This window comes from Pseudorasbora parva, chromosome 17 (assembly GCF_024679245.1).
Source record: "Pseudorasbora parva isolate DD20220531a chromosome 17, ASM2467924v1, whole genome shotgun sequence".
Classification (NCBI taxonomy): Eukaryota; Metazoa; Chordata; class Actinopteri; order Cypriniformes; family Gobionidae; genus Pseudorasbora; species Pseudorasbora parva.
In genome coordinates, this window is record NC_090188.1 from 44943546 (window position 1) to 44968395 (window position 24850).

General features: G+C 47.0%; 1 protein-coding gene across 3 annotated transcripts in view; it reads left to right on the top strand.

Annotated features, from left to right (window-relative positions):
* The window catches only part of LOC137045462 (von Willebrand factor A domain-containing protein 5A-like), a 69429-nt gene that overhangs the window by 33235 nt on the left and 11344 nt on the right, over positions 1 to 24850 (top strand). For all 3 annotated transcript variants that reach the window (XM_067422090.1, XM_067422093.1, XM_067422091.1), the window contains exons 9-17: positions 1047 to 1191; positions 1320 to 1399; positions 1528 to 1642; positions 1748 to 1906; positions 2104 to 2207; positions 4328 to 4545; positions 10674 to 10718; positions 11765 to 11863; positions 11958 to 12047. In XM_067422090.1, the coding sequence (XP_067278191.1) occupies positions 1047 to 1191; positions 1320 to 1399; positions 1528 to 1642; positions 1748 to 1906; positions 2104 to 2207; positions 4328 to 4545; positions 10674 to 10718; positions 11765 to 11863; positions 11958 to 12047 (1055 nt within the window). The remainder of the gene's footprint in view (positions 1 to 1046; positions 1192 to 1319; positions 1400 to 1527; positions 1643 to 1747; positions 1907 to 2103; positions 2208 to 4327; positions 4546 to 10673; positions 10719 to 11764; positions 11864 to 11957; positions 12048 to 24850) is intronic.

Below are 24850 nucleotides of genomic sequence, written 5' to 3' on the forward strand. Positions count from 1 at the left end.
AAGCAAATAAAAAGTGGGTGGGTCAGTAGCGGCTAAGGCAAAATATGATAGGTGGGGAAATTATTTTGCGGGGGGTCTGGGTGTTCTCCGCTAGAAAAAAATGATTTCATAGATGTGCATTTCCTGCATTATGGTGCGTTTGAGGCCATGTCCCTTTCCTATACCAAAAGGACCTCAAACCAGTCAATACCAATAGTCTAATAAAAGGCTATATTCATTTAACTGTCATAGAAATCAAACGTTTCCCAGATAATGATAATGAACAAGTTGCATGTTTATTATGCTCTGGATCCAGACAGAAAAAGTGCCGTTTACTAAACGATTGATTGGGCCAGACAAAATTACAGAAATCACAAATTATATACTGTGGCTATAGAGTAGGGCTTAGAGACGCATGGCTTCAAGTTTACGCCCATCTCTACAAGCCATTCCATTCCAGTGTCTGTTGAATTCCAACACAGGCTCACCTCATTCCACTGGAAGAGGTGCTGATTAGGTGATCACCTGAACAAAATCTTATTTAATAAGGAAAAGTAACTAACAGTTCTGTGGTCTTCACTATCCTCTTGCAGTAGGACCAGCTGGATGGCAAAAACAGTGCCAGTAGAACCTCAAATAATACCTCATAAGTGGAATAAAAAAATAACTGTTGACCACGCCAAAAAAGCTGAAAAGGAAAGTTTTGAGTGAGGAAAAGAAGGGTTCAATTCTGGCTTTACTGGCAGAGGGATACAGTGAGCTTCGGGTTGCTGCCATCCTTATAATTTCAAAGACGGGCGGTTCATAAGAACAAGGTCAAGCAGCAGACATTGGGGACAACAAAGCTCCAGACCAGCAGAAACACCTCCACTGACCGCAGTGAACGCCACCTCATTCTAATGTCACATTATATATATTGTTGATTGCTGAGTGCTGTCCATTCTTACTTATCTAAACGTGCTCCTCCCAAACTTTGGTAATACAACATCATATGTTAGTTGTTCATGAGGAATGATCTCATGTGGTTAGTGGTGGTTGTGTGAGAGTGTGTGTGTGTGTCGTTGCAGTCAGAGTGTTGTGTACAGCGAGGCTACGATGGAAGAGGCTCTAAAGAGAGTAAAGGACATGAATGCAGACATGGGCGGCACTGAGATCCTCCAGCCTCTGAAACACATCTACAGCCAGCCCTGCTTCCCGGATCACCCTCGACAGGTACAGACAAACTTCACACACTCTCTCTGATCATCATCATCACCCATCATCGATAAAGTGTTTTCCTCAGCCTGACACTGACTCTCTCTCTCTCTCTCTCTCTCTCTCTCTCTCTCTCTCTCTCTCAGCTGTTCATCTTCACTGATGGAGAGGTGTGGAACACTAAAGAGCTGCTGGACCTGGTGAAAAGCCACGCTAACTCTCACAGGTGCGTGTGCGTGTGTGTGTGCGTGCGTGGTGTGTGTGTGTGTGTGTGTGTGTACTTGCGCACACGTCTCACTCCTCCTCCTTCTGATATGGGTCAGGTTTAGTTCATCAGACGCTCATGTGTTTCAGGTGTTTCTCCTTCGGGATTGGTGAGGGTGCGAGTACGGCTCTCATCACAGGAATGGCCAGAGAAGGTTCTGGTCATGCTCAGTTCATCACCGGCACTGAACGCATGCAGCCCAAAGTAAGATCTGCTGTGGACAGAACCAGCTCCAGATGCTCAGGGTTAGTCTTCATCCCTCTCTCTTGTCCTTTGTCTTCATCCCTCTCTCCTGTCCTCCTCTGTCAGGTGATGCAGTCGCTCCGGTTTGCTCTCCAGCCGGCTGTGGATAATATCTCTGTGGACTGGAGCGTTCCTGAGGGCGTTACGGTGGACGTGCTGTCCCCACCCATCAGTTTCCTGTTCCAGGGTCAGAGGGCGATCATCTACGCTCAGCTGAAGGGACAGGTCAAAGCATTTTAATTTAGTCTAATTTAAAGGGCATTTGGAGACCAAATGCAACATGTCAATGATTTGTGTGGTTCTGTGAAAGTTCTACGCTGCCTAACCCAGATGTGACGCGACACTGGCCCGTATTAGAAGCTTGCTGAGGAGTGTAAAATCATCAAATGCTCACGATACTTTCTGTTCCTCCCTCATCACAGAGCTCAGGAAAGACAGAAGGAGCAGTAACTGTGAAATACAGACTGAAAGATCAACCAGTGACCAACCAGCTCCAGTTTACTCTGAAACCAACGGAAGACACAGGGTAACACACACACACACACACACACACTTTTTCCATTGGCGTAATGGATTTTACACTGTACAAACTTGCTGGGTGGTGATCTCAGGTTTATATTACATTGGGGACAGAGGAAGAATTGGCTAAACATGTTGTAACACAGTTTGTTGTTATGGGAAGAAGGAGGCGGGAACCGGCGAATATTTAATAGACTTAAATAAATAAACAAAACGAAAGGAACGCGGGCAGCCCCTCGCGGACGACAGCCACGCGCACATAATACAAACCCGATTCCAAAAAATAATTAATTATTTTAAAATAATTAAATAATTAATAATTAAAATAAAAAAGGAATGCAATAGTTTACAAATCTCATAAACTTATATTTTATTCACAATAGAATATAGATAACATATAAAATGTTGAAAGTGGGACATTTTGAAATGTCATGCCAAATATCGGCTCATTTTGGATTTCATGAGAGCTACACATTCCTAAAAAGTTGGGACAGGTAGCAATAAGAGGCCGGAGAAGTTAAATGTACACATAAGGAACAGCTGGAGGACCAATCTGCAGCTTATTAGGTCAACTGGCAACATGATTGGGTATATAAGAGCCTCTCAGAGTGGCAGCGTCTCTCAGAAGCCAAGATGGGCAGAGGATCACCAATTCCCCCAATGCTGCGGCGGACAATAGTGTAGCAATATCAGAAAGGAGTTTCTCAGAGAAACACTGCAAAGAGTTTGAAGTTATCATCATCTACAGCGCATAATATCATCCAAAGATTCAGAGAATCTGGACCAATCTCTGTGTGTAAGGGTCAAGGGTCAAAACCAAACTGGATGCCTGTGATCTTCAGCCTTAGACGGCACTGCATCACATACAGGAATGCTACTGTAATGGACATCACAACATGGGCTCAGGAATACTTCCAGAAAACATTGGTGAACACAATCCACCGTGCCATTGGCCGTCGCCGGCTAAAACTCTACAGGTCAAAGAAGAAGCCATATCTAAACATGATCCAGAAGCGCAGGCGTCTCCTCTGGGCCAAGGCTCATTTAAAATGGACTGTGGCAAAGTGGAAAACTTATCTGGGGTCAGACGAATCAAAATGTGAAGTTCTTTTTGGAAAACTGGGACGCCATCCGGACTAAAGAGGACAAGGACAACCCAAGCTGTTCTCAGCGCTCAGTTCAGAAGCTGATCTCTGATGGTCTGGGGTTCATGAGTGTGTGTGGCATGGGCAGCTTACACATCTGGAAAGGCCATCAATGCTGAAAGGTCTATCCAAGTTCTAGAACAACATCTGCTCCATCCAGACGGCGTCTCTTTCAGGGAAGACCTTACATTCTCCAACATGACAATGCCAGACCACACACTGCATCAATTACAGCATCATGGCTGCGCTGAAGAAGGATCCGGCACTGAAATGGCCAGCCTGCAGTCCAGATCTTTCACCATTAGAAAACATTTGGCACATCATAAAGAGGAAGATGCGATAAAGAAGACCTAAGACAGTTGAGCAGCTAGAAGCCTGTGTTAGACAAGAATGGGACAACATTCCTATTCCTAAACTTGAGCAGCTCGTCTCCTCAGTCCCCAGACGTTTGCAGACTGATATAAAAGAAGAGGGGATGACACACAGGGGGAAACATGGCCATGGCACAACTTTACTGAGATGTGTTGATGCCATGAAATTTAAAATCAACTTATTTTCCCCTTAAAATTACACATTTTCTCAGTTTAAACATTTGATATTTTGTATTCTGAATAAAATGAAATTTGAAACTTCCACATCATTGAATTCTGTTTTTATTCATAATTTGTTCTAACTTTATTGGAATCGGGTTTGTAAAACAAAACCAATCTTTCATTTGAAAGCCACGTTTCTAGCATCTGTTAAACCGCATTCTACCATCTTACAAATATGTCTAAATTACGGCACATGCTTTCAATGCAAAATGCTGAACAGTTAGTCGATGCGTTCATGAGCTCAAGGCTAGATTATTGTAATGCTCTACTGGGTGGTTGCCCTGCTCGCTTAATAAACAAACTCCAGCTGGTCCGACCTGTGCTCTCATTAGGGCCAGCATATGGATTGGGTGTTCACAGGTGTGTGTGTGTGTGTGTGTGTTCTGCAGACGGACGATCCACCGGCTGGCAGCGCGGTCTGCGATCCGCTGTCTGGAGCTGGAGGAGCGGGTCGGTGGAGCAGGAGCAGAGGCCCTCCGGAGCCGCATCCTGGAGCTCAGTGTTCAGGCCGGAGTCAGCAGCACTCACACCGCCTTCATCGCCATCAATAAACACAGCAAACAGGCCGTCAAGGGGCCACTGCTGCAGAGGAGTGTGCCAGTGCGGGGTGAGTGTGTGTGTGTGTGTGCGTGTGTGTGTATTTAGAGCTGGTCAGTCCCAGGTAAGGTGTGTGTGTGTGTGTGTGTGTGTGCGTGTGTATTTAGAGCTGGTCAGTCCCAGGTAATGTGTGTGTGTGTGTGTGTGCTTGTGTGTGTGTGTGTGTGTGTGTGTGTGTGTGTGTGTGTGTGTGCGTGCGTGCATGCGTGTGTGCGTGTGCGTGTGTGTGTGTGTGAGAGTGCGTGCGTGTGTGCGTGTGTGTGTGTGTGCGCGTGTGTGTGAGTGTGTGTGTGTGTGCACGTGTGTGTGTGAGTGTGTGTGTGTGTGCACGTGTGTGTTTGTGCGTGTGTGTGTGAGTGTGTGTGTGTGTGAGAATGTGAGTGTGTGAGTGCGTGTATGCGTGTGTGCGTGTGTGTGTGAGTGTGTGAGTGCGTGTGCGTGCGTGCGTGTGTGCGTGTGTGTGTGAGTGTGTGAGTGCGTGTGTGCGTGTGTGTGTGTGCGTGCGTGTGCGTGCATGCGTGTGTGTGTGCATGTGTGTGCGTGCGTGCGTGCGTGCGTGCGTGCGTGCGTGCGTGTTTGCGTGTGTGCGTGTGTGCGTGCGTGCGTGTGTGCGTGCATGTGTGTGAGTGTGTGTGTGTAGAGCAGGGCAGATAGACTCTGCCGGACACTGGTTCTCCGGGATCTAAGGCCTATTTCACAAAACTAGGATAATGAGATACATTTTTTTGTGATCCTGGCTCAGTTTATCCGCTAATATACAGATATCTTTCGTTATCGTTCTTGGTGTGAGTGTGTCTTCAAGGTACGTTTACATGACAGCGGTGTACTACAGTTTGCATACACATGACAAGATTGTATCAGTCTTCAGCCTGCTACGAGTTAAGAGCAGCTGTAGTAGCGATCCTCCCTGGTAGGGGGCAGTATTAACTTTAGGTAAGTCTGGATAAATGATAGTAGAGGAATTGATTAGGGGTTGGTTTGTGTGCCCATGTGCATGTTAGCAGTGTTTGAGCTGATCTACTGCATTTGAGGAACCCTTAAAGGGGGGGTGAAATGCTGTTTCATGCATACTGATCTTTTTACACTGTTAAAGACTTGGAATCCCATACTAAACATAGACAAAGTTTCAAAAGTTAAGGTGGACGTTTGATGGGAGTATTTCTTTGTCAAAAATACTACTTCCGGTTAGTCATAAGTTTCGGCAAGTTTTTTGAGATCATGCGTCCCCATTGACGTTAGTGGGGGCGGAATTTCCTTGTATGGGCCTTACGGACAATTCTACCGGAAGCGCGTGAGAGAGAGAGAGGGAGAGAGAGAGAGAGAGAGAGAGAGAGAGAGAGAGAGAGAGAGAGAGAGAGAGAGAGAGAGCGAGGGAGAGAGCGAAAGCAACAGCCTACGCCCATCAAAGCGGGGCTTGTAGGATGCTGGACAGGTGACAATTACACATAGCACATAACAATGTCACCAAAAAAGTGGGTTTTTGGTTGCCAGACCAAGACAGTCCTGCACAGATTCGCCAAAAACCCCGCGTTAAGGCAACAGTGGATGTAATTTGCTTTTCCGGATCAGCAACTGAGTTGCGCGAATGTTTATATCTGTTCGCTGTTTCATAAACAAGGCCCAGCTCGACGCCGAATTTTCCCAATCGCCTAATGCTGAAGGATGGAGCAGTCCCAACGTTAGAAGGGTGAGTGAGACTGCTTTTAGTCACCTTACTGTCTACACAAACCACGCGTAAACACACAAACACACGTGCACAACTGCACTTCCCACATGTACACCTTCAAAGACAAAAATACGACGATATAATTCAAGTATAAATATGTAAATAACACAAGCTGCTAAGCATATTATATAGTTAGTGTATAACTTGTACCACATACAGACGTCCTGCTCTAGTCGTTTTTGCTGCTGCTCCTGTTCAACTGCAGCCTCTGGGTCTGATTCCGGATCATAGATGTATGGCTGTATCCGATTAAAAGCCATATTTTTATTTTGAATAAAGTTTTTTTCCGCTGTTAGGGATGCACTCGACTCAACACACAGCGCGCTGCTGCACACGTCATTATTTAGCTCCGCTCACACGACACGCCCCCACCCGCTCGGCTTTTTTCGGAAAGACTCGGAACAGCGCATCTTTCTTATATAATTATTAAAAAAATAAAAACTTTTCGGAGATATGCAGGATGCAATGCTACTCTATAGGTACTCAAGATTGACATGACACTGACTGAAACTGAGTGTTTCACCCCCCCTTTAAGCATTGCTTCATTCTCAACTAAGTGTTTTTGTCTACGGGATGTTTGATGCCTATGATCATGTTGAGGATGGAACTGGAATCTTCATTGATGCTTTTGACACGGACTTAAATTGACCAAATTGTCTTCTCTTCTATGGATTTGCATTGAGGACTGCTTTGACGTTCTACAATACGGACTAGCATTGTGATTCAAGGACGTCAGTAGCTTCAGTCGATATCTCCTCTGAACTCCTTCAGTGTTTAACACCGATAAGACTGGTTTCTTTGACTCTTACACATATAGGTAGTGATGGCCAAATGAGGCTTCCTGAACCACTGAGGCTTTCCAGCCCATTGGTTCACCAAAAGGTTCATTTACCTGAAGCCTCATGAAACAGTGTGCTCCCTAGTGACACCTGCTGTGCAAAGCAATGCATCGCACACAAATCTATTCATCCTGAGCAACCAAATTATCATAGTGTGGGCACACCATTTTTCTATTGCCTGTGTATTAATAAAGTATTTTACTCTGCTTGTATTAACCTATGTACACACAACTCACACAAACACACAACTTTGTGTTCAACTATTCAGTAGATCTTTAGGTTAGTGATGAGTGAATGGCCAGAATGATTGTAAATAAATTATTGTGAGTGCAGTGCTTATGGGACTGGAATTGTGGAACAGTAAACTGCAACAGGGATGGGAAAGCTTTCCCTAATACAGTCTAGTCTTATAATAATATTATTAATAATAATAGCAATAATATATATATATATAATAACACTAGGCCTACTACTAATATATATATATATATAATAACACTAGGCCTACTACTAATATATATATATATATATATATATATATATATATATATATATATATATATATATATATATATATATATATATATATATATATAATAACACTAGGCCTACTACTAATATATATATATATATATATATATATATATATATATATATATATATATATATATATATATATATATATATATATAATAACACTAGGCCTACTACTAATATATATATATATATATATATATATATATATATATAGGGGTGATTCTTCAATTGGGGGAACTTTTATGTCCCCGGGTTATACATTCATGTTAAAAATATATATAATATATATTATAATTATAATTACGTAGTATACACACTACTAGATATACAACTAGATATAGGCTAATTTACTCTATTAATCTACTATAATTTACTCTAATAATCTACTAAACTAAGTAAAATGTAATATAATATATAATACAAGCTATGATATATAATGATATCGCTACTACATACAACCAACACCTCAACACCAATGCAAATGCCTACTGCAAACCCCACAAGAGGCGCGAGGTTTCGAACCACTTTTATCCGAAAGCGATACTCCGAATGAAGCAATGACGTATTCAACAGAAAACGAGGCCTCGTTTGTCATCGTCACGTGATTTTCACGGAAACGATACAAGCCTCGAATCGGGGCTTCATCTGGAGCGCCCCTTTTTGCTCGACACAAGCTCCGGAGCCTCGCTTCAGATGTCCCATCACTACATATAGGGCCCTATTTTAACGATCTGAAAGTGTCAAAGCGCAAAGCGCAAGTAACTTTGTTGGCGGGTCTCGGCGCTGTTGTTATTTCCCCGGCGGGATAAATGGCTCTTGCGCCCGGCGCAAATCTAAAATGGGTTGGTCTGAAGTAGATTCATTATTCATAGGTGTGGTTTGGGCGTAACGTGAATAAACCAATCAGAGCGCCATCCAACATTCCCTTTAAAAGCAGCTGCGCAAGTTCCATTACGGGTCGCTATTATTATGGCGTATTTACCAGGCGCACGCCAGGAGCGGTTCACAGCCGAGGAGACTGATGTTCTTGAAGAGCAGTGAAAGACAGAGGAGTTGTGTGGTATGGGGATGGAGAAACACACCCAATATAGCGGCGGTTAAACAGTTTTTTAGTTTTTCAGTCGATTTTTTTTCCTGGTTCTTGACGGACAAACCAATGTGTCAGATGTCCTTATATACAGATATGTCTTGCCACTATTGGGCAAACAGGTCTGATCCTTCATTACTACAATTAGCCTGAATAATTTGTAAGCTAGATTTATGCCTATTTTTTCACATCTTCGTGGCACACCACAATGATTTCCGTCATCTCATGTGTTCATATTTTTTTAGTGTAACTATTTATGATTTGCAAAAATAACTGTTGCATCTGTGTAGATTTCATGAGTAAAGTGTGTGTGCGTTGTGCACGCTATACATTATGGTCAAGCATGCGCCCTTAAAATAGCATAATGAACAACGCGCCGCTGACTTTAGACCAGGTTTTTTCTGGTCAGTGGAGCAACTGTTTAATGGAACAGCAGAATAGCACCAGGGATTGTTTGCGCCGGAACACGCCTCCTCTTTTGCGCTGAACCGCCCAGGGAGCGCAAGTTCATTCACTAGATTAGCGACGTGCTTCTGTGGAGGGAAAAGCGCGCCTTGCGCCGGTGCAAAATAGGAATGACACATGCAGCGGTGTACAAAGTCAATTGTGCTGAGGGCAAGACTTTGCAAGACTTTGTACCCTTAGAGTTTGTACAAGCAAAGACTTATACATAGTTTGATCAAGATGGATTAATGTTTGATCTCAGATGCACAAGTGTGGTTATGAAGGATACTAGCACTGTTGTGGTTTTAGTATAATGTGTTGGTTGTTAAATGCTCATTATAATTAAAAGAAATTCAGGTAAAAGGAACAAACAACCAGATGTTGTGTGGCTGCCTTATTTTATCAAGCAGAATTAGTCATCGTTTATGTTGGAAACCCACCCAAATGCAGGGCCCGTATTTATCAAGCTTCTCAAAGTGCTATTTTAGTCTTAAGTGCTGAGAAATGATGACATTTGCTCCTGCTTTCAAACTTCAGTATAAAGGAAGGTTATCAAATGTCTTAAAGCTAGAATCCCTCTTCCTCTGGCAGTTATTTAAGAGCTCGAGCGGTCTCTCAGGGGTCAGGAGTGGCCAGTAGGGGCGCTGAGGAGGCAGAGACGAATCTTTCAGGAGAGGGAGAATGTGCTCGACATGTTTGATGACGAGTTAATCAAACGGTATCGCTCGGACAGAGCAGACATCTTCTTTTTCAGCGCTGGTTAATGTTGGGCTTTATAAAAAATAAAATAAAAACAAACACAGTTGGAGTAATTCAGCAGCAGTGGCGGTCGCTTCTTCCTCCTGCCATGTCGGTTTTCTTTTGGAATCCATGGTGGCTGATTATATAAAATCTAGGCTATAGATAGGCAGGTCATTTAACAGCACACCAGTTAAAAAAATAATTAAATGGATGAAAACATGTTTATCTTTCACTTCAGTTGTGTCTATTATAATGTGTTCTCTTAAACTCTTTATTGTCAAATGTGTGTTGGACGTAAACTCCTCTTAGGAACTTCACCATTCACTGTGAATAATCTGAGGATATTCTTAAATAAGCACATCTCTTCAGTGATTGGCTCATGCCCATGACATCATCCTAAATCCCGTCTGTGGCGCAGCAGAGTGTGGTAAATCGACTCTAAGACGGACAGATTTACTCCTACTCTTCACTTAAAGTATGATCGGGACGCTTGATAACTCTCGTTTAAGCGCAGCTTTGAGCCGAGAATGTTTTTACTCTTAAGTCGATTCTCAGCGGTGTTCTTGTGAGTAATTCTAAGATGTTTGATAAATACGGGCCCAGATATGTAACTATCTTTGATTTAAAAATAATTATGAGATAAGATCACCAAGATATCCCGGCCTAATCCCTTATCCTTGTTCTGTGTCCCCTGGAGGTTTCCTGTCAGAGAAGAGTGTAATATCGTTGTGCTCAGGTCATCAATAACACTCAGTTCTTTTCAGGTATGATGAGAGGGTCCGCCTGTGGTGCCCCTATGATGATGTGCGGTAAGAAATTACATCACTATATTTATATTCAGCGGTTTGTTTCGTTTAAAAAAAATGTAATAAATAAATAACACACACTGTTTTTCTTTTAGCCTCATATGTGTGTCAGTCCATCTCAAGTGCTCAAACTTCTTCATTTTCTTTTTTTTGAGTGACCTCTATGTATCGCTAATCTAAAACTACAGTTTTTAATATTTGTATTTTACCTGGTTTAGCTGCAGTGGCTGTCTTTGTGTAATTTAATTAAAAATAAATGAAATTATTTTTCCATGATGTCTCTGGTGAAGGACCACATAGGACACTGATGTAAGTTCTGTAGAACATTTGTGTTATTTGTTATGCGTTTATTACATCTGTATATTTCTCCAAGTAGGTGAATCGAGCTTTTCTCCAGATTTCTGCTCTATCTCTGTGAGCAGCAGAATCTCAGACGCGCTCTCAGCATATCTGTGAAAGTTTCAGCTTCCTGTCTGATCCAGAGATAATCTAACCCCATACTGAGGCGTATTTAATATATAAATGCCACACACACTTTCACAGTCCCATACAAATATTAACAGACACCCTAAAAACCAGCGCTGAGACTGAAACCCTGACCAATCCTGACCACTGCATTCAGTTATAGGAACAATAATGATTTTATATATATATATATATATTATAATTATATATGTTCATGAACCTTGTGAAGATCAGCTTATGTCCTAAAGAGCAACGACCATCCTGAACTCAAGTATTGAGTTTTCTGTAAACGTTCATATAAAGGAGATGTTTTGTGCTGTGAGATAAACAACGTAAAATAAAAATACAAAACTATTTTTAATTACAACATATCAAACACAATCACTAAAAAAACAGGAAAATGAAGAATGGTCATGCAACCAACTCTACAGTTTGTGGGGCTCTTGAGACTGATTTGAGCCGTGTGTGTGTGTGTGTGTGTGTGTGTGTTAGTAGCTGGTTTGGTGTGAGTGGGTTTTGATTTAGTTTTCATGTGTTTTATCAGTGTCTGTTATTCTTATATCTGCTTTTCTCTCTATTCTCAGCAAAGGCAGCTCGCAGGATGCCTCCCAGGATGATGATGAACAGATCAATGGCGCCTCCGGCTCCCATGAAGGCTGCAATTTTGTGTGATTCTCCAATTTGTAAGACAAGATATCCTTCACTGAGCTTTTATTTTTATTGTTTTATATTAATCTAATTGTCTCTTTCTGAATGTCATTCTTTGATTGGTTTTAGTAAGTAGTCGGGACATGCGTAAATCTGCTGGTGTCAGGAGGTTGGGGGCCGATGATGAGTTACATTGGTGCGAATCTTTATCCGATCCAGGTAAATCAGGTTCAGAAAACATGCCTCAGTCGGACAGGACTGGGTTAGCCGTCATGTTATCATGTAACACTTACTGAGCTGCTTCTGCATTTAATCTCATCTGAATATAGGTTAGGTCTAGGGGTGCACCGATCCGACTTTTTCAGTCCCGATACCGATGCCTGGGCTTTATGTATCTGTCGATACCCGATACCGATCCGATACTATTGTTAAATTAATAATAAACTGTACACCTTCCTTGAAGAGACTAAAGGCACCAGACTTTACTAAATCAAGATAATAAGACAAAATAACAGATGTATGCAAAGTGTTGAATTCTTATTTATTTAAAAAACAATTGTGCATTCAAATCTAAAATATAATTTAGGGCTCGACATTAAGCATGCTCATGTCTTTCCTTCGGATAAGTAAAATAGTCATTCACTTGTCCGAGTAAAAAATGTGCTTGTCTGGAAAAAAGTTAGATTTGTGTGTGTGTGTGTGTGTGTGTGTGTGTGTGTGTGTGTGTGTGTGTGTGTGTGTGTGTGTGTGTGTGTGTGTGTGTGTGTGTGTGTGTGTGTGTGTGTGTGTGTTGTAAATATAACTTATTCTGAAGCAATATTCACTCACAGTCAGTGTTCAATCAGCTTCGACATATTTAAAATCTGCATATTTGTGATATTTTACCTTTATAAAGGGCATTTTCCTCTAATCTTATTAAATATAAGCTATGCTTCAGGTTTCATATTATATTCTTAAATTTGATCTATACATTAAATTAAAACAAGACACTATAGGGATGTTACCAAGGGCGTAGGAGCGACTTTGACATTGGGGGGGACATTTTCGCCACTATGAATCAACGTCCATCCCACCACCATAATAGTAACAGTATAGTGACGTGGTACAAAATGTATAGAATCACAAACAGCAAATAAATAAACAAAATCATCCGTTTATCATCTGTTTAAATCATCTGTTTTTTATTACACAAATATTGAAGTTGGGAAACATAAAAGTGTACAAACCCCTCCTGTAATTGCAGGCAGAAAGGAAAGTAGCACTTTAAAAGGCAAATATTTGATTCGTAACCCCCCAAAAATACAAAAGTCACATACGGCTTTGGAAACAAGCACTTGGAACTAGAACTATTAAATTGTATCTATCATTATTATCTATATCAATAACATTTTCTGTGTGTATCAGTGGAGTTTTGCTGACATCTAATGGGGAAACTTTGGCACTGCACCCAAACAAACTGACAAAGATCATTTTTGAGATATCAACCTCAAATTTGGAACACAACTTTTATGGCTTTTTAGTTTTAGAGTTTACTGTTTAAAATGCTGTTTCATAGAAAATATGTTTTATACAAAATATTATTGGTAAATCATTTTCATAAACTTAAAAATCTGTAATTTTTTTTTATTTTTTTTAACTTTTAGTTTGGCTTCAACAATAATCTGCCACAGGTCTTCTTTAAAATAAGACCACACTTAAGTTTGTGCTCCCAATATTACATGTTTTATGACAGTTTTTTGACATAAATCTTTTTTAAATTGATGCACAAGGGTTAAATGTACTATGTATGTTAACATTTAGTCAGTTGGAAGTCAGAGTCCCTGCTACTGAAGTCAAAGAGCTTGAATAGGTGCTTGAAAACAATTATCAAGTGGACTCAAGGCTTATGAGAAACTAAGCATATTGTAATATTTCTGTTTATTGATTTGAGGAATTGACATTGAACAGGCAGCAACTCAACCGCCATCCTTGCATTTAATCCACTACAATTATGAATACATTTTAAACCCTCACCTCACACCCTGCTGTGCCACCTGCCTCTCCTTTTGTCTCTTCCATGGCTGCATCATGGTTCTCCTAATAAATTAACAATTGTAGCCTATATGATATTGCAGACAAATATGGGACTTATATATGATCATTTATCTTGGGCTCTTCTGTATGTGGAAAATTTCACATATTCATCATTAATTCCTTTTAAGACCTCACCTCACACCCTCCACCTGTCACTTCATCTGTCACTCCTTTATCACCTGCCTCTTCCCTGATTGTACCAGCTTCTCCTGATGACACATTATATACTTTTTTAAATGTAAATATAGGCTTGGTAAATGATAGGTTATGATGTTGTCCTGTCCTTGTGTAAAATATGTTGTATATAACTAACGTTACTTACACTAACCTTACTCTTCGTAAAAAAAAAAAAAAAAAACGAACGGCAGCAACATAAACAAACGTTACTGCGCATGCGCGCGTTTGTGGCTCAAACTTAACTTCCGGTTAAGAGCTGCGTTATCTTTCTTATGCGTTATGCCGTTATCATCTTTTATTTTAAGTGTGCAACATTATCTTAATGTATATGTTTATTATACAATGCATCGGAATAACACGCTTCTTTGTTTCATAATATAAGTTTAAAGTTGGGAAACTTAAACTTGTAGATTAAGTGCCCTATTTGAGATTGATTGTATATGAATGCTAATGCATCACAAAAATCCCGTGCTCTATGCACTGCCATTAATTTTTGCGGTAAACACAAATCCGATCAGTTACTCCAGATGGCTTCCACTTGACGTGAACAAATGTAAAGTGATCTGCTTGATCGCATCACGGTGATCGCATAATGCCAAGTGTAAACGCAGCCACAATAACTTACCTCTACAGTAGATTATTTCTGATTACAAGCAAATACATAACAAGTAAATCACATTAGACATACAGCTATTACAGTAGACGTCAAAGTCATATGCAGTCAGATATGATATTTCAAGGCTTTTTGGTCAGTCGCACACTCTTTTTTTTTGCGCTGGTGTCATGTGCTCTCTGCTTGATTGTTAATATATCATGTTATCCAAGAATAGTATGTCAAAAATGTGTTTTTCTACTGAGTAGTGCTCCATACTATCTACAGCCAGACCGATAAACAAACACTGGAAGTTTCTGAAACACTTCGGGCCAGGCGCGTAACCATAGCAACGCGCGTGCGTTATGAAGCTGGTGATTTGCGAATGGTGATTATTCAAACATAGCATGAAATCACTCTGGGTTTGACTGGCAAAACCGAATATCTTCTTTGTTGCGCTTTCAAAATAAAGTTCCAAATGTTACAGTTTTTGTCCCTGCGTATAGGCTAATTTTTGGGTGGGACACATGCAGCATTTTCCAATATTGAGGGGGACACGTCCCCCCCGTCCCCCCCGGTTCCTACGCCAGTGGATGTTACCAATCAAATTAAATGATTTATCCAGAAAAATTACTACTGCATTAAATAATGTTATGTGATTTGTATTTTTGAATAAACAAAATAAATGTTGAAAAATATAGGAAACTAAACCACCAGTAGGTGGCAGTAGGTGAGTCTTAATGAGTGAGTCATTGAGTCATTAATTCAAACGATTCATTCAAACGACTGATTCCTTTAAGAATGAGGCAGTCGTTTACGAACAGGTTATTGAGTCTTTGATTCAACCACTGAATCATTCAAAACACGTGAGACATGTTATGGTTCTGCTGTTTGGAACTATTTTCGCAGCTGAAATAGAACAAAAAGACTCAATATTGCATCTAAAATGTAAGTAACTAATGTTAATGATTGTTTATGGAGCTGTCATAGGAAATCAGTGACATTTTCAATCGTGATGGTATTCAGGAAAACAGCACATTTGGTTGTGTAATGTTGTTTAACTGTATCATATGTTATAAAGATAAAACGTAACATTTTGAATGTTTACCGCAATTACTATGTGTGAGCGGCGCTTTATTGATTTCTCCTCAAGATGCGTGAGCGTCAACAGCGTGTCGTTACCGTCAGTTCATTACATTAGCCTTTATCCACTATCCACTATCAGTCACTTACACTAAATTCATCCTTTGCATAGTGCAAAGTCAGTTGCTAAGCTGTATTGTCCACTCCTTTAGTGTTTGCTGAGCTGCAGGAATGCAGCGTGCTTTTTAACATGGTGTTTCTGGATTAAATTGGTAGTATTGCTGACAGACGAACTAGTTGGCGTGGTAAGCATAAAATATCTCTACACATCCGTCTCTCTGGCTCGCTCCATGTTGCTTCAAGCATGCGACACACGTGAAACTGACGAATGACGTAGTTCTGCTGCGAAAAAACAAAAAAACAAACACCTGGATCGGCCTGTGGATCTGTTCATTTTTCCGATCCCCGATCCAGCTTTGTCGTCAGTATCGCGGCCGATATCCGATCCTAATATCGGATCGGTGCACCCCTAGTTAGGTCCGTCTTCCCATTCTGTGCCCTTATCAGTCCCTAGAGTTAATAAAACTCACTGTCAGAGCACTTCTTAAGGGTCATGTTTCCTAGTGTGGCTCTCTTCAGGGTTTAAATGTTGACCCGAGCTTTGAAAAGGAGTCGGAATACTCTTGGGTTAATTAGCATCTATAATTTTCTCAAAATGAGTTCATTAAGTCCTAGGGGTGTGACGAGACACTGATCTCACGAGACTAGACAAGATGTTTTACATAGTATTTTTAAGAAATCCACAATGATAAAATACATGACTAGAAATTAAAAATAGTTTGCAGCTGCATTTGAAATGTTTTAACTAATCATCTTGTAATGAATGTCTTTCCGTTTCTATTTTCGGAGTATGAATGATCATTTACAGTAAAAGCAAGCAGTACTTTATTCTCTCCTGTAAGATCGTCTCTTCAGACCTAAGAACTGCACGTGAGCTTTTGACCTCCTCACTGAACTCCTTCCTACAAATTGATCATAGATATATAAGTGCAAACAATAACCATTATCAAACCTCAATATTCAAAGTGCAAATAGAGACCATTTTTTTCTTCAAGCATGATACAGAACTAAGAGATGGTTACAACTAGATAGCTTTCATATTGGGAGATATTTGCGTGCCTCAGGGAGCCGCTTTCAAACGTGTATCAGTCGCGTTTGAATGCGCGTTCCCCTTTACTTTCACTTTCTTGATCATGCGTATTGTCCACTAACATGTAACACACACACGTAACACACGCTCAATGCGAGCGCGTCACATGTAACACACACTCGTCTTCTCATCGCGTGATCACTGCTGCGAACAGCTCGTTCCAGATGAGCTGATGGAATTGAAGCGACTGTTATGATTAGCCACCTGAATTAAAAATATAATATAAAAATATAAAAGCAAAACTAGAGTGCAGGTGTAATATATAAACTTCACCCTTACACTCCGTCATGACCAGGTCATGCGAATATGACGAGACGGCTTTGCACCTCGACGAGAAATCCCGTCACATTTTATTTAGACTCGCCAGATCCCGTCACGGTTCAGTCTCGCCAGATCCCGTCACGGTTTAGACTCGCCAGATCCCATCACGGTTCAGTCTCGCCAGATCCCGTCACGGTTTAGTCTCGCCAGATCCCGTCACGGTTCAGTCTCGCCAGATCCCGTCACGGTTTAGTTTAGTCTCGTCAGGTCACGGTTTAGTCTCGCCAGATCCCGTCACGGTATAGACTCGCCAGATCCCGTCACGGTTCAGACTCGCCAGATCCCGTCACGGTTCAGTCTCGTCAGATCCCGTCACGGTTCAGTCTCGCCAGATCCCGTCACGGTTCAGTCTCGCCAGATCCCGTCACGGTTCAGTTTCGCCAGATCCCGTCACGGTTCAGTTTCGCCAGATCCCGTCACGGTTCAGTTTCGCCAGATCCCGTCACTGTTCAGTCTCGCCAGATCCCGTCACGGTTCAGTCTCGCCAGATCCCGTCACGGTTCAGTCTCGCCAGATCCCGTCACGGTTCAGTCTCGCCAGATCCCGTCACGGTTCAGTCTCGCCAGATCCCGTCACGGTTCAGTCTCGTCAGATCCCGTCACGGTTCAGTCTCGCCAGATCCCGTCACGGTTCAGTTTCGCCAGATCCCGTCACGGTTCAGTTTCGCCAGATCCCGTCACGGTTCAGTTTCGCCAGATCCCGTCACGGTTCAGTTTCGCCAGATCCCGTCACGGTTTAGACTCGCCAGATCCCGTCACGGTTCAGTCTCGCCAGATCCCGTCACGGTTTAGACTCGCCAGATCCCGTCACTGTTCAGTCTCGCCAGATCCCGTCACGGTTCAGTCTCGCCAGATCCCGTCACGGTTCAGTCTCGCCAGATCCCGTCACGGTTCAGTCTCGCCAGATCCCGTCACGGTTCAGTCTCGTCAGATCCCGTCGCGGTTTAGTCTAGTCTCGTCAGGTCACGGTTTAGTCTCGCCAGATCCCGTCACGGTATAGACTCGCCAGATCCCGTCACGGTATAGACTCGCCAGATCCCGTCACGTTATAGACTCGCCAGATCCCGTCACGGTTCAGTCTCGCCAGATCCCGTCACGGTTCAGTCTCGCCAGATCCCGTCACGGTCCAGTCTCGCCAGATCCCGTCACGGTTCAGTCTCGCCAGATCCCGTCACGGTTCAGTCTCGCCAGATCCCGTCACGGTTCAGTCTCGCCAGATCCCGTCACGGTTCAGTCTCGCCAGATCCCGTCACGGTTCAGTCTCGCCAGATCCCGTCACGGTTCAGTCTCGCCAGATCCCGTCACGGTTCAGTTTCGCCAGATCCCGTCACGGTTCAGTTTCGCCAGATCCCGTCACGGTTCAGTTTCGCCAGATCCCGTCACGGTTCAGTTTCGCCAGATCCCGTCACGGTTCAGTTTCGCCAGATCCCGTCACGGTTCAGTCTCGTCAGATCCCGTCACGGTTCAGTCTCGCCAGATCCCGTCACGGTTCAGTTTCGCCAGATCCCGTCACGGTTCAGTTTCGCCAGATCCCGTCACGGTTCAGTTTCGCCAGATCCCGTCACGGTTCAGTTTCGCCAGATCCCGTCACGGTTTAGACTCGCCAGATCCCGTCACGGTTCAGTCTCGCCAGATCCCGTCACGGTTTAGACTCGCCAGATCCCGTCACTGTTCAGTCTCGCCAGATCCCGTCACGGTTCAGTCTCGCCAGATCCCGTCACGGTTCAGTCTCGCCAGATCCCGTCACGGTTCAGTCTCGCCAGATCCCGTCACGGTTCAGTCTCGTCAGATCCCGTCGCGGTTTAGTCTAGTCTCGTCAGGTCACGGTTTAGTCTCGCCAGATCCCGTCACGGTATAGACTCGCCAGATCCCGTCACGGTATAGACTCGCCAGATCCCGTCACGTTATAGACTCGCCAGATCCCGTCACGGTTCAGTCTCGCCAGATCCCGTCACGGTCCAGTCTCGCCAGATCCCGTCACGGTCCAGTCTCGCCAGATCCCGTCACGGTTCAGTCTCGCCAGATCCCGTCACGGTTCAGTCTCGCCAGATCCCGTCACGGTTCAGTCTCGCCAGATCCCGTCACGGTTCAGTCTCGCCAGATCCCGTCACGGTTCAGTCTCGCCAGATCCCGTCACGGTTCAGTCTCGCCAGATCCCGTCACGGTTCAGTTTCGCCAGATCCCGTCACGGTTCAGTTTCGCCAGATCCCGTCACGGTTCAGTTTCGCCAGATCCCGTCACGGTTCAGTTTCGCCAGATCCCGTCACGGTTCAGTTTCGCCAGATCCCGTCACGGTTTAGACTCGCCAGATCCCCTCACTGTTCAGTCTCGCCAGATCCCGTCACGGTTCAGTCTCGCCAGATCCCGTCACTGTTCAGTCTCGCCAGATCCCGTCACGGTTCAGTCTCGCCAGATCCCGTCACGGTTCAGTCTCGCCAGATCCCGTCACGGTTTAGTCTAGTCTCGTCAGGTCACGGTTTAGTCTCGCCAGATCCCGTCACGGTTCAGTCTCGCCAGATCCCGTCACGGTTCAGTCTCGCCAGATCCCGTCACGGTTCAGTCTCGCCAGATCCCGTCACGGTTCAGTCTCGCCAGATCCCGTCACGGTTCAGTCTCGCCAGATCCCGTCACGGTTCAGACTCGCCAGATCCCGTCACGGTTTAGTCTAGTCTCGTCAGGTCACGGTTTAGTCTCGCTAGATCCCGTCACGGTATAGACTCGCCAGATCCCGTCACGGTATAGACTCGCCAGATCCCGTCACGGTATAGACTCGCCAGATCCCGTAACGGTATATACTCGCCAGATCCCGTCACGGTTCAGTCTCGCCAGATCCCGTCACGGTTCAGTCTCGCCAGATCTCGTCATGGTTCAGTCTCGCCAGATCCCGTCACGTTATAGACTCGCCAGATCCCGTCACGGTTCAGTCTCGCCAGATCCCGTCACGGTTCAGTCTCGCCAGATCCCGTCGCGGTTCAGTCTCGCCAGATCCCGTCGCGGTTCAGTCTCGCCAGATCCCGTCGCGGTTCAGTCTCGCCAGATCCCGTCGCGGTTCAGTCTCGCCAGATCCCGTCGCGGTTCAGTCTCGCCAGATCCCGTCGCGGTTCAGTCTCGCCAGATCCCGTCACGGTTCAGACTCGCCAGATCCCGTCACGGTTTAGTCTAGTCTCGTCAGGTCACGGTTTAGTCTCGCTAGATCCCGTCACGGTATAGACTCGCCAGATCCCGTCACGGTATAGACTCGCCAGATCCCGTCACGGTATAGACTCGCCAGATCCCGTAACGGTATATACTCGCCAGATCCCGTCACGGTTCAGTCTCGCCAGATCCCGTCACGGTTCAGTCTCGCCAGATCTCGTCACGGTTCAGTCTCGCCAGATCCCGTCACGGTTCAGTCTCGCCAGATCCCGTCGCGGTTCAGTCTCGCCAGATCCCGTCGCGGTTCAGTCTCGCCAGATCCCGTCGCGGTTCAGTCTCGCCAGATCCCGTCGCGGTTCAGTCTCGCCAGATCCCGTCGCGGTTCAGTCTCGCCAGATCCCGTCGCGGTTCAGTCTCGCCAGATCCCGTCGCGGTTCAGTCTCGCCAGATCCCGTCGCGGTTCAGTCTCGCCAGATCCCGTCGCGGTTCAGTCTCGCCAGATCCCGTCGCGGTTCAGTCTCGCCAGATCCCGTCACTGTTCAGTCTCGCCAGATCCCGTCACGGTTTAGTCTAGTCTCGTCAGGTCACGGTTTAGTCTCGCCAGATCCCGTCACAGTTCAGTCTCGCCAGATCCCGTCGCGGTCCAGTCTCGCCAGATCCCGTCGCGGTTCAGTCTCGCCAGATCCCGTCGCGGTTCAGTCTCGCCAGATCCCGTCGCGGTTCAGTCTCGCCAGATCCCGTCGCGGTTCAGTCTCGCCAGATCCCGTCGCGGTTCAGTCTCGCCAGATCCCGTCGCGGTTCAGTCTCGCCAGATCCCGTCACTGTTCAGTCTCGCCAGATCCCGTCACGGTTTAGTCTAGTCTCGTCAGGTCACGGTTTAGTCTCGCCAGATCCCGTCACAGTTCAGTCTCGCCAGATCCCGTCGCGGTCCAGTCTCGCCAGATCCCGTCGCGGTTCAGTCTCGCCAGATCCCGTCGCGGTTCAGTCTCGCCAGATCCCGTCGCGGTTCAGTCTCGCCAGATCCCGTCGCGGTTCAGTCTCGCCAGATCCCGTCGCGGTTCAGTCTCGCCAGATCCCGTCGCGGTTCAGTCTCGCCAGATCCCGTCGCGGTTCAGTCTCGCCAGATCCCGTCGCGGTTCAGTCTCGCCAGATCCCGTCGCGGTTCAGTCTCGCCAGATCCCGTCGCGGTTCAGTCTCGCCAGATCCCGTCGCGGTTCAGTCTCGCCAGATCCCGTCACTGTTCAGTCTCGCCAGATCCCGTCACTGTTCAGTCTCGCCAGATCCCGTCACGGTTTAGTCTAGTCTCGTCAGGTCACGGTTTAGTCTCGCCAGATCCCGTCACGGTTTAGACTCGCCAAATCCCGTCACGGTTCAGTCTCGCCAGATCCCGTCACGGTTCAGTCTCGCCAGATCCCGTCACGGTTCAGTCTCGCCAGATCCCGTCACGGTTCAGTCTCGCCAGATCCCGTCACGGTTCAGTCTCGCCAGATCCCGTCGCGGTTCAGTCTCGCCAGATCCCGTCACTGTTCAGTCTCGCCAGATCCCGTCACGGTTTAGTCTAGTCTCGTCAGGTCACGGTTTAGTCTCGCCAGATCCCGTCACGGTTCAGTCTCGCCAGATCCCGTCGCGGTTCAGTCTCACCAGATCCCGTCGCGGTTCAGTTTCGCCAGATCCCGTCGCGGTTCAGTCTCGCCAGATCCCGTCACGGTTCAGTCTCGCCAGATCCCGTCACGGTTCAGTCTCGCCAGATCCCGTCACGGTTCAGTCTCGCCAGATCCCGTCACGGTTCAGTCTCGCCAGATCCCGTCACGGTTCAGTCTCGCCAGATCCCGTCACGGTTCAGTCTCGCCAGATCCCGTCACGGTTCAGTCTCGCCAGATCCCGTCACGGTTCAGTCTCGCCAGATCCCGTCACGGTTCAGTCTCGCCAGATCCCGTCACGGTTCAGTCTCGCCAGATCCCGTCACGGTTCAGTCTCGCCAGATCCCGTCACGGTTTAGTCTAGTCTTGTCAGGTCACGGTTCAGACTCGCCAGATCCCGTCGCGGTCCAGTCTCGCCAGATCCCGTCGCGGTCCAGTCTCGCCAGATCCCGTCGCGGTCCAGTCTCGCCAGATCCCGTCGCGGTCCAGTCTCGCCAGATCCCGTCGCGGTTCAGTCTCGCCAGATCCCGTCACGGTTTAGTCTAGTCTTGTCAGGTCACGGTTCAGACTCGCCAGATCCCGTCGCGGTCCAGTCTCGCCAGATCCCGTCGCGGTCCAGTCTCGCCAGATCCCGTCGCGGTTCAGTCTCGCCAGATCCCGTCGCGGTTCAGTCTCGCCAGATCCCGTCGCGGTTCTGTCTCGCCAGATCCCGTCGCGGTTCAGTCTCGCCAGATCCCGTCGCGGTTCAGTCTCGCCAGATCCCGTCGCGGTTCAGTCTCGCCAGATCCCGTCGCGGTTCAGTCTCGCCAGATCCCGTCGCGGTTCAGTCTCGCCAGATCCCGTCGCGGTTCAGTCTCGCCAGATCCCGTCGCGGTTCAGTCTCGCCAGATCCCGTCGCGGTTCAGTCTCGCCAGATCCCGTCGCGGTTCAGTCTCGCCAGATCCCGTCGCGGTTCAGTCTCGCCAGATCCCGTCGCGGTTCAGTCTCGCCAGATCCCGTCGCGGTTCAGTCTCGCCAGATCCCGTCGCGGTTCAGTCTCGCCAGATCCCGTCACGGTTCAGTCTCGCCAGATCCCGTCACGGTTCAGACTCGCCAGATCCCGTCACGGTTCAGACTCGCCAGATCCCGTCACGGTTCAGTCTCGCCAGATCCCGTCACGGTTCAGACTCGCCAGATCCCGTCACGGTTCAGTCTCGCCAGATCCCGTCACGGTTCAGTCTCGCCAGATCCCGTCACGGTTCAGTCTCGCCAGATCCCGTCACGGTTGAGACTCGCCAGATCCCGTCACAGTTTAGTCTCCCCAGGTCCAGTCACGGTTCAGTCTCGTCAGGTCACGGTTTAGACTCCCCAGATCCCGTCACGGTTCAGTCTCGCCAGATCCCGTCACGGTTCAGTCTCGCCAGATCCCGTCACGGTTCAGTCTCGTCAGGTCACGGTTCAGACTCGCCAGATCCCGTCACGGTTCAGTCTCGCCAGATCCCGTCACGGTTCAGTCTCGCCAGATCCCGTCACGGTTCAGTCTCGCCAGATCCCGTCACGGTTCAGTCTCGCCAGATCCCGTCACGGTTCAGACTCGCCAGATCCCGTCACGGTTTAGTCTAGTCTTGTCAGGTCACGGTTCAGACTCGCCAGATCCCGTCGCGGTCCAGTCTCGCCAGATCCCGTCGCGGTCCAGTCTCGCCAGATCCCGTCGCGGTCCAGTCTCGCCAGATCCCGTCGCGGTTCAGTCTCGCCAGATCCCGTCACGGTTTAGTCTAGTCTTGTCAGGTCACGGTTCAGACTCGCCAGATCCCGTCGCGGTCCAGTCTCGCCAGATCCCGTCGCGGTCCAGTCTCGCCAGATCCCGTCGCGGTCCAGTCTCGCCAGATCCCGTCGCGGTCCAGTCTCGCCAGATCCCGTCGCGGTTCAGTCTCGCCAGATCCCGTCGCGGTTCAGTCTCGCCAGATCCCGTCGCGGTTCAGTCTCGCCAGATCCCGTCGCGGTTCAGTCTCGCCAGATCCCGTCGCGGTTCAGTCTCGCCAGATCCCGTCGCGGTTCAGTCTCGCCAGATCCCGTCGCGGTTCAGTCTCGCCAGATCCCGTCGCGGTTCAGTCTCGCCAGATCCCGTCGCGGTTCAGTCTCGCCAGATCCCGTCGCGGTTCAGTCTCGCCAGATCCCGTCGCGGTTCAGTCTCGCCAGATCCCGTCGCGGTTCAGTCTCGCCAGATCCCGTCGCGGTTCAGTCTCGCCAGATCCCGTCGCGGTTCAGTCTCGCCAGATCCCGTCGCGGTTCAGTCTCGCCAGATCCCGTCGCGGTTCAGTCTCGCCAGATCCCGTCACGGTTCAGTCTCGCCAGATCCCGTCACGGTTCAGACTCGCCAGATCCCGTCACGGTTCAGACTCGCCAGATCCCATCACGGTTCAGTCTCGCCAGATCCCGTCACGGTTCAGACTCGCCAGATCCCGTCACGGTTCAGTCTCGCCAGATCCCGTCGCGGTTCAGTCTCGCCAGATCCCGTCGCGGTTCAGTCTCGCCAGATCCCGTCGCGGTTCAGTCTCGCCAGATCCCGTCGCGGTTCAGTCTCGCCAGATCCCGTCGCGGTTCAGTCTCGCCAGATCCCGTCGCGGTTCAGTCTCGCCAGATCCCGTCGCGGTTCAGTCTCGCCAGATCCCGTCGCGGTTCAGTCTCGCCAGATCCCGTCGCGGTTCAGTCTCGCCAGATCCCGTCGCGGTTCAGTCTCGCCAGATCCCGTCTCGGTTCAGTCTCGCCAGATCCCGTCACGGTTCAGACTCGCCAGATCCCGTCACGGTTCA